This window comes from Triticum dicoccoides, chromosome 3B (assembly GCF_002162155.2).
Source record: "Triticum dicoccoides isolate Atlit2015 ecotype Zavitan chromosome 3B, WEW_v2.0, whole genome shotgun sequence".
NCBI classification, from domain to species: Eukaryota; Viridiplantae; Streptophyta; class Magnoliopsida; order Poales; family Poaceae; genus Triticum; species Triticum dicoccoides.
Genome location: NC_041385.1, coordinates 252,889,941 through 252,899,067, shown reverse-complemented (window position 1 = coordinate 252,899,067; position 9,127 = coordinate 252,889,941). Strand labels below are relative to the sequence as shown.

The following is a 9,127-nucleotide window of genomic DNA, read 5'->3' as shown; positions in this document are numbered from 1 at the left end:
AAACAGCAGAAAATTAACATGCACAAAACAAAGCATCGTTTAAGTGTCAATACAACATTAAACAGAATTGATCTTCAACGTTCTTCACTTGAAACAAATACAACATTAAACAGAATTGATCTTCAACGTTCTTCCCTTGAAACAAAACCTCGAGAGAGGTTCAATGATCCATTAAATAGGTAGGCATGAGTAGACAGACAAGCAAACACATCAGGCCAGAACAGCGCAAGATGCTTAGAGAGGTGCGTAAAAAATAAGCCAATTTCTCTTAAGCACCGTTGCTTATTTGTTGAGCATAGACACTTACTTAGACACCTCTGCTATAGAAACAAGCACCGGTACTTAAGGGAAAAAACAATTTATTTATACAAGCACTTCTCTAAACACCTTGCAGTGTACATGGTCTTATGAGGCATGTAAGCTCGCCTTAGGAGTAACTGGAACAAGACTTGGCGTGTAATAGAGTAGGTCGAACCAAAATAAATTTTCCCATGCATGTCCCAATGTGTCTTCACTAGGCCCAAGGAACCTTAGCTCATCGATATCGAACATGTCATTTTCTTTTACACCATGATCCTTCATGTAATAACGGAAGAGACAATGGCCTCTCCGTAGAAGAATCCCACCATTGCTAAGTGAGGCCATTGGCAAGCACTGGTCTGAAACATTCATTACATAGTGACATTCCCATTCCGGGACCAATATATCTCTTGTCATCGAGATCAATACTCGTTGCATACTCTTGCAGAAGAAAGTAGCGCATAGTTCCCCACCAAGCTCATGGATAACAATATCTTCATCTTCAACTGTAGGGTAGAGGTTGTTAAGCAACGGAGTGATGCCGAAAGTTTCGTCTTGAAGGCTGAAACGAAGCAGCCCCCGTGGGGAGCATGGCTGATTTTCCCTATCGATGAAATAGAATAGACACCCCTTGCAGTGTATGGCAGTTTGCGGACAAAGGATAAGGTACGGTGGATCCACCAAGGTTTCCCTCCAAGACCCCTCTCCGCAATTAATGGTGATGACCTCCATCCCCATTGCAACGGAATTGTAATCACATGAACGGAAGAAAGACCGTGCAACCTTATATGTGCCAGTGGAAACATCAAGGCCCAAACCAATGGGAAGGCATACGGGACGTTGCAACACGTTGTGATGACTCCTCGGCAGAGCAATGCCATCTCTAGTGGCCGGGTTGAAGACATAAGCATTGGTGTCTGTAGGGAGCAGCACCAACCCATCGCAGTGTGCCATCTGGGACACCAACCCAAACTCGCCAGCCGGGAAGTGCCTCCCATGAAGAAGCATTGCGCTACTACTATGACTCATTCCAACTTTTGTTGCTACTTTTGGCAAATCATCTTCTTGTAAAGACCACTGGAAGAAACGGATGTTGGTGGAAAAAATGCCTGAGGGATTGGAATCTAGATAAATCTGGGGGGTGATGAGGAAGGAAGACGGATTGTGATGTTGTTTCTGTTTGGAGCGTTGGAGGTGTGCACGAACAAAAACAGGTTGGGAGATAATGGTGTACCAGACCTTGCTAACCAACTTGAACCTAGCCAGCGACTCCACAGGCAGCCGGATTAAGATCTCCCACAACATCTCGTCCAACAATTCCTCGCCTGCAGGATGTCCAGACCTCTTCGTTTGCTTCCTCTGTGGCATCCTCCACTTCCTCTTTCTCGCATCATTAACCGTCTTTTGTGTAAAGGTATCATCAACCCTCTTCAAGTCCATGTAGCAACAAACAAAACAAAATATATACTTAGATTCGGCACTGGCTTTGCTGACACGAAAAAACACATATATACATAGTATATATATAAATATTTTGCGTGTTCGATGGATGAATTCGAACACGGTCTACGCGGTCTGTTTAGGATCCTTCCCGGACACGGTCTCCGTCTTAGTATAGGAGCACACAAACTCACTCGATTTTTCTTTTTTATTGTAATAAACAAACGAATCCGTGAGATCTGAAAGCTCAAAGTGACTCAGATCCGGAAAAATGATTTGCTTCTCTCAAAGAAAACTACAGTGAAAATATAGAAGAACATTTAAGGTGTGGCGGAAATTACCGGAAGCCTGGTGTCGTCGCCCTCCAGGAGCCTGGACATGGCTGTAAGCAGATTCGAGAGGGTTTGCGCGTGGAGGCGCAGTTGCGGATAGCGGCGGCGTTTCCAGAGCGCTCCTCTCTTCGGCGCCCTTAGGGCCAGACCTGGCCAAACGGGCCGGCCCGGCACGGCACGCCCCAGCCCGTGCTAATCGTGCCTGGCCCGGCACGGCCCGCCGTGGCACGTTTAATAGCCGGGCCGTGCCGTGCCGGCCCACGGGCGTGGCTCTCTGGCCCAGGCACGGCCTGATTATTAAACGGGCCGGCCCGTGGCACGTTTAGCACGCTGGCCCATCTGATTTTTAGCCTGTTGGGCTGTATTTTAGGCCTATTGGGCTGTAATTTAGGTCATATATATTAAAAAATTCTGAAAAAAAATTAAACGGGCCGTGCCGTGCCGGCCCGCGTGCCCAGCCTTCAGGCTCAGGCATGGCCCATGGCGTGCCGCGTGCCGGGCCTAGCCCGTTTAGCTCGGGCCGTGCCGTTTCTGCGTGCTACCGGGCCGGCCCAGTTAGCACGGCCTGTTTGGCCAGCTATACTTAGGGCATCTCCAGCCGTTGGCCCCCAGAGGGCGTCTAAAAGCGTCGCCTGGGGGTGAGCCGGCGCAAAGAAAGGCCCTGGGGGCGAGTCGCCGCCCAGCCGTCGGCCCCCAGGGCCGCCCCCAGGCGAGTGTTTAAGAAAAAAGGGGCCGTTCGGCGAAGTTATGACAAAGAGTAGTTAAATTTAGGCTAAACATGGCGAATTTCGGCCAAATTCGCCCATTTTCGTTATATTAAGCTAATCTAAAAAAGAAAGGGGCTGAACTCGTCGCCGCCGTCGCCGCCATCGTCGTCGTCGGCCTTCTCCTCCTTGACGCGGACGCCCCGGCTGGACCCGACGTCGCCATGGTGGACTGGCGGCAGCGCGTCATCGTCGTCGTCGCTGTCGCATAGGACGACGACTCCGTCTTCGTCGCGGCCGCGTCGGCGCTCCTCGAAGCGGCGCAGGGCGGCACGCTGGCGCTCCTTCGCCTTCTCCCGGCGCGCCTTCTCCATCGCAATGGAGTCTTGGCGCGCCCATTCTAGGGCCGTGTCGTCGTCGACGAACTCCGCCTTCACCGGCGCCAGCCCCGGCTCCGTCTTCACCGGCGCCAGCCCCGTCTCCGTCTTCGGCTTGACGAAGCGCGGAGGAGCCGACGAGGAGGAGGCGCGCCGGCCGTCCTCGTTGATGACGATGCCGGCGCGGCGAGTGCGCCGGCCGAGCGGCGACTCCGCCGCAGGCTCGGCCTTGACGCCAAGCAGGGCCGGAGTGCCGGAGGAGTGCGACGAGGATCGGGAGGAGGAAGAGGAGGAGGAGGACCCGAACCGCCTTGGCGCCCATGGCCCGACGCGCCGGTGCGCCGCCGGGGGGTACGCCAACGGCGGGTCGTTGCCGCCCTCGAGGTGCATGAGCACGCCCTCGAGTGTGCGGCCGGGGACGCCCTACCAGAGGTGGCGCCCCTCGCTGTTCTGCCGCCCGCCGACCACCGGCACGCCGTTGGTGGACGCCAAACGCTGCTGCTGGCGGCGCTCGAAATACGCCGCCCAGGCCGCGTGGTTGTCGGCGGCGTACTGGGGGAGGGAGCGTTGGGCGCCGGTGAGGGACGCGCGCACGATCTCGACCTCCTCGGCGAAGTACTCCGGCTTCGCCGCGGCGTCGGGCAACGGGGGAATGGGCACTCCCCCGGCGCTGAGCCTCCACCCCGATGGCCCGGCGCGCATGTCCGGCGCCGCCGGGATGTTCGCCTGGAACAGGAGCCAGGACTCCAGAGCGCGGAGCGAACGGCGGCCGAAGCCGTTGGCCGCCGCCTCGTCTCCGGGGAAACGTTCTGCCATGGCGACGGCGCTCGGGAGAGGCAGGGAGAGGGAGGGGCTGGACGGCAGCGAGGGGCGGGCGGGGCTGGTGTGGGTACAGGATAGTGGAGTGGAGGCCGCCGACTTTTATAGTCGGGCCGCGCCCGTGTGTACGCGTGCGAGGGAGGGGAGGCGTCGGCGCCGTCCCGTGAAGCGCCGCCCGTGAGGAATCAATGGCAAGGCTGACCGGCGGCAGCCTTGCCATTGATTCCCCGCGGAAACCGAGGCCGTTGGGGGAGACGAGGCGCCGAGTCGCTGACGCGGCTGGCCCGCGGCTTCTTCGCGCCAAAACAACTCGCCCCGGCGCCCCCGGGCGCCCCCTAGCGCGCCGGATTCGGGCTGGGTCCGCCGGCGCTGTTTTCGGCCCAAGCCGGCGAAAATCGGGCTCCTGGGACGTGACTGGGCCGTTTTTTCGGCGCCGGCGCGAAAAAATCGCCTAGGGAGGCCTTCTTGGGGGCGCGGCTGGAGATGCCCTTATGCGCCAGTTGGCGCAGCAGGGCATAGGGCGCGTATGCGTGGGCCTTGGCCCAGTTCCTTCGCACCGTCGCGGTTTTGGTTCGCTCGGCCATCGGAGATCCTATACGCTGCGCAGCGGCGAATCCTATTGGACGCCCGTGTGCGGAAAATCCTACTCGCCGCTCGTTGCGGCAAGCTGTCGCCGCTTGGGCCGGCCCATTTTAGCGTTTCATTCAGCCGGTTTTTTTCTGGTTTTGCGAACTTTTTAGAAGGTTCCTAAACCGGCCTTTTCTTTTTTAGTTTCTTTTTCTTTTTATTTTTTTCTATTTCTCTTCTTTTTCGTTTTTCTTTTCTTTTTTCTGTTTCTTTCCTTTTTATGTTTCCTTTTTTGTTTTACTTTTTTTCTTTTTCAAGTTTATTTACAATTTTTTTTCGAATTTCAAAAAATGTTCTTGTTTTTTAGATTTTGTTCACAAATTCAAAAAATATTCCCGTTTTACAAAAAGAATCATCAATTCAAAAAATGTTAGCGGTTTCAAAAAAAATCAGAATTTTCAAAAAATGTTTATGTTTTTCAAATTTTGTTCGAAATTCAAAAAATGTTCATGGTTTTCATAATTTATTCGGAATTTCAATAATGTTCCCTTTCCCAAAAAATACACAAATTCAAAAAATGTTTGTATATCCAAAAACTTAAATTTTTGTTTTTCTTTTTTGAAAAATGTTCGGATTTCAAAAATTGTTCACGTTTTTAATTTTTTGTTTGTGTTATGTTTTTCTCCTTTTTCCTAAAAAAGTGTTTGGTGATTCTAAATTTGTTCATGTTTTGAAAAAATGTTCGTACTTGTCAAAAAGTGTTCGCCATTTGTAAATAATGTTCAGGACTTTTAAAATTGTTCACGGTTGCTTTACATTTTTTTGAAATATGTTCAAAAATTATAAATTTTGGTCAAGTTGAAAATAAATATTTTCCTTTGCAAAAATAGGAATCTCAAAATTGTTCATAATTTCCAAGAAACGGTGAAAAAAATGAATAAATGTTTCAAATCTGCTTCCATTGTCTTTCTTTTAAGATCATCCGACTCCATTGTTTGTTCTTAAACGTGTGTTCTAAGCATTTGTTGACTGCCGTCGTGAGCACTAGTGGCTAGCTGGATGCAGGTAAAAGTGCCTGATCGCTTGTTCGAGTCCCACAGAAACCTCTTTTTCTTGGGGGTTTTGCGTCGTGCTGTATTGCGTTCAACTTCGGTTGTACTGGGCCGGCCCAGTCATCGATCCCTGTGCGGCGCGCGCTCCATTTGCCGCAATATGCGGCGTATAGGAGGTCCCCCCGTGTGCGTCTAGTAGCGATGGCTTCGCTGAAGATTTCCTCCGTGGCGGAGTGAGGTGGGCCAGCCCATGTACGCGCATCCACTGTTTGTTCTTTTTTTCAGTCGCTTTTCTGCTGCTCTGGTTTTTCCCTTGTCTTCCAGGTTTGTGTTTCAGTTTTTTCTTTCTCTATTTCAGATTTATTTATCTTATGATTTTTTTATTATGGTTTCTTATTTCTGTTTATTTATTTTTCTTCTCTTTTTTGTGTATAATACAAAAAGTTCACCATGTCTTACAAAATGTTCATCTTATATATAAGGAAATGTTCAATGTATATTAACAAAATGTTCAACGTATTTTAAAAATTGTTCAGCATATGTCACAAAAATTTGGTTGATGTTTTTTCAAAAGATGTTGATTTTCTTATTAAAAAAAGACATGCCACTCTACCTAGGACTTTAACGAAATCACAAGTTGACGAGCGCTTCTGCCAATGGTTAGTTGGGGAACGCTCCGCGCGCGACAAGTGTCACGTGCGTAGCGCTCCTGAGACTTTTCCGGGGTGCTCTCCACGCGACACTTGTCGGGCGGAGGGGCACTCCCGTGATTTCTGGTTTCCGGTTCTCCTTTTTGGTTTTTCTTTTTTTTTCTCTTTAGTCCTTGAACTTTTAGTGTTTTCTAATACACTTTTGATTTGTTTTTAAGATCTGTTTCTCTCTCGCATCGCCGACCCGTCGCCGCCGACTACACTTTCGTTGTTGTCCTCGCCGCGCATCGCCGCTGCCGCTCTTATCGTTTTCTTACGGCGGCTCTTCTTTATCGTCCACGGCGCTTCGCCGTTCGCACCATCGTTGTTGCCTACCGCCTGAGTACCGGCTGCATTCATTGGTTCCCTGTTTTCTTTTTGTTTCCCTTTATGTCCCCATTATATTTTGGGACAATGGATATTTATGGGATGATTATGGGTGGGGGCTTCCAATACTATCAAATGTCAATTTTCAACTCGGTTTGTGCAATTAGTTCTTAATAATCAGAGTGGAATTGTAATCACATGAACGGAAGAAAGACCGTGCGGCGAATCCTATTGGACTGGACGCCTGTGTGCATCCAGTAGCGATGGCTTCGCTGAAGATTTCCTCCCTGACGGAGTGAGGTGGGCCAGCCCATGTACGCGCATCCACTGCTTGTTCTTTTTTCAGTCGCTTTCTGCTGATCTGGTTTTTCCCTTGTCTTCCAGTTTTGTGTTTCAAGTTTTTTCTTTCTCTATTTCAGATTTATTTATCTTATGATTTTTTATTATGGTTTCTTATTTCTGTTTATTTATTTTTGTTCTCTTTTTTGTGTATAATACAAAGAGTTCACCATGACTTACAAAATGTTCATAGCATATATAAGGAAATGTTCAACGTATTTTAAAAATTGTTCAACAAATGTCACAAAAATGTTCAATTATTATTTTAAAAAATGTTCAGCATATATCACAATAATGTTCAGTGTGTATTAAAGAATTGTTCATCATATATTTAAAATTGTTCATCATATATATAAGAAATTTCAACAAATGTTTGAAATTAAAATGATAGTTTTTGAATAATTGTTCGTGTTTTTCAGGTATGTTATTTTGAAATTTGTTCACAATAAGAAAATTTGGATGATGTTTTTCCCCAAAAGATGTTGATTTTCTTATTAAAAAAAGACATGCCGCTCTACCTAGGACTTTAACAAAAGCACTAGTTGAGGAGCGCTCCCGCCAACGGTTAGTTGCACTACTGGAATCAGCTTCTTTGTCGTCCGCCATGGTGGACGGCAAAGGCACAGATCCCGGACAGCAAAGTCCTTTGCCGTCAGCCAGCGGACGGCAAACAGTCCGACTGAACACGTGCCAGCAAAGGTCTTCTTTGTTGTCCGCTTTGTAGAAACGGACGGCAAAGGATTGTGCCGTCCGCCATCCGAGGCCAGCAAACGGCAACGACGACGGACGGCAGTGGTGCGGGGTGAGAGCCGTTAGGGGGTTAACGGTGCTCTTTGCCGTCCGCTGACGGACGACAAAGAGCTTAGCTACGGCAGCACTGGGAAGCTGCCACATGGCCAGCTATGCCGTCTGCTAGCAGACGACATAGATGGCCCTGTTTGTCAGGCCTATTTGGTCACTTTGATGTCCGCTTGCAGACGAAAAAATGACCAAATAGGCAGCCAGTGCTCCCAGTTTGCACAGGTGACTGCCGCGTGTCCTCTTTGTCGTCTGCTAGCGGACGACAAAGCTCTTTGCCATCGGCTAGCGGACGGCAAAGAGGCTATACATCCCCTGTTTTTATTTTAATCCAATTAATTAGACATGGTTTCAAACACAGATATACATGCATACATATCCAACATCATGTCCAACAACATATTTTATCAAATCCAACAACATAGTTCAACAAAGTCCAACATATCCATATATACATAACCACAAACAAGTTTCCAACAACATATCCATATAGACACACATATCCAAACAAATTTTCATAAACAACAAGGAAGCGCCAGATGAATAGTACACTCTATGAATCCAAGCCTTCCTCATGTAAAGCAAATCTGCAAATTGGGAAAGATGAAAGTTAGAAGAAGAAGAATAATAAGAATAAGAATAAGAATAAGAATAAGAAGAAGAAAAGAAGAGGACTAGTTAGATTTTTCTTCTTCTTCTAACTAGTCTTCTTCTTCTTCTTTATCTTCTTCTTATTCTAACTAAGGTAAGTAAAAATGCCATTTTATTGCTAAGCTAGGTAAAAATGCTAAGTGTAGGTTATTTTAGAGCTAAGCTAGGTAAATAGGTCATTTTGGAGCTTAGTAAGGTTATTATGTCATTTTCGAGGAAAATAAGCTAAGTCTATATCATTTTGGAGGTAACAGAGATTATCATGCCATTTTTGACCTAAGTATGCTAAGTATGTCATAAATGAACTGAATAAGCTAAGTATAGCTCATTTTTTATCTAACTTAGGTAATTATGCCATTTAGGAGGAAAATAAGCTAAGTATTCATTTGTAAAGCAAAACATTAGAGAAAACTTACCCTCATCACAACAAATATGATGAAGATCGCAACTAAGGTAACAATTGATCCAACGGCATAATGATACCAAGCCTCATTATCAATGGCATATTTTCTAATCTTCTTAAGCTTCAGGCGCATTGCATCCATCTCAAGTGCATTGCGTTCATCTTCATCTTGTGATCATCGATGACATCGGCAACATACAACTCCAATGTCATCTTCTGTTCTTCAATTCTTTTAATTTTTTCTTTCAAATACTCATTTTCTTTTTCAACTAAATTTAACTTCTCGACAAGAGGGTCGGTTTCAAATTCCGGTTCACATACTTCCTAGA

The 9,127-nt window shown here is 47.4% G+C and overlaps 1 protein-coding gene across 2 annotated transcripts; it reads right to left on the bottom strand.

The window, feature by feature from the left end:
- Positions 1–323: 323 nt before the first annotated feature.
- LOC119275784 (putative F-box protein At2g02030) lies at positions 324–4,505 on the bottom strand. Of its 2 annotated transcripts, XM_037556699.1 has the most exons (4): positions 4,461–4,505; positions 2,082–2,208; positions 1,540–1,728; positions 324–806 (listed from the first exon to the last, which is right to left on the bottom strand). In XM_037556699.1, exons 1-4 carry the CDS (start codon positions 4,487–4,489, stop codon positions 723–725), a joined length of 429 nt encoding a protein of 142 aa, XP_037412596.1. In that variant the 5' UTR covers positions 4,490–4,505; the 3' UTR covers positions 324–722. The 2 variants fall into 2 exon arrangements, with proteins under 2 accessions (XP_037412596.1, XP_037412595.1); XM_037556698.1 differs by having other exon boundaries at positions 324–1,728.
- Positions 4,506–9,127: the final 4,622 nt, after the last annotated feature.

Coding starts and splice junctions, on each gene's coding strand:
- LOC119275784 (XM_037556698.1), bottom strand. CDS start 4,489: ATGCCCTGCTGCGCCAACTGGCGCATAAG. Junction 2,209..4,460: donor TGCGCCAACTGGCGCATAAG/GGCATCTCCAGC, acceptor TCTGGCCCTAAG/GGCGCCGAAGAGAGGAGCGC. Junction 1,729..2,081: donor GCGACGACACCAGGCTTCCG/GTAATTTCCGCC, acceptor ATGGACTTGAAG/AGGGTTGATGATACCTTTAC.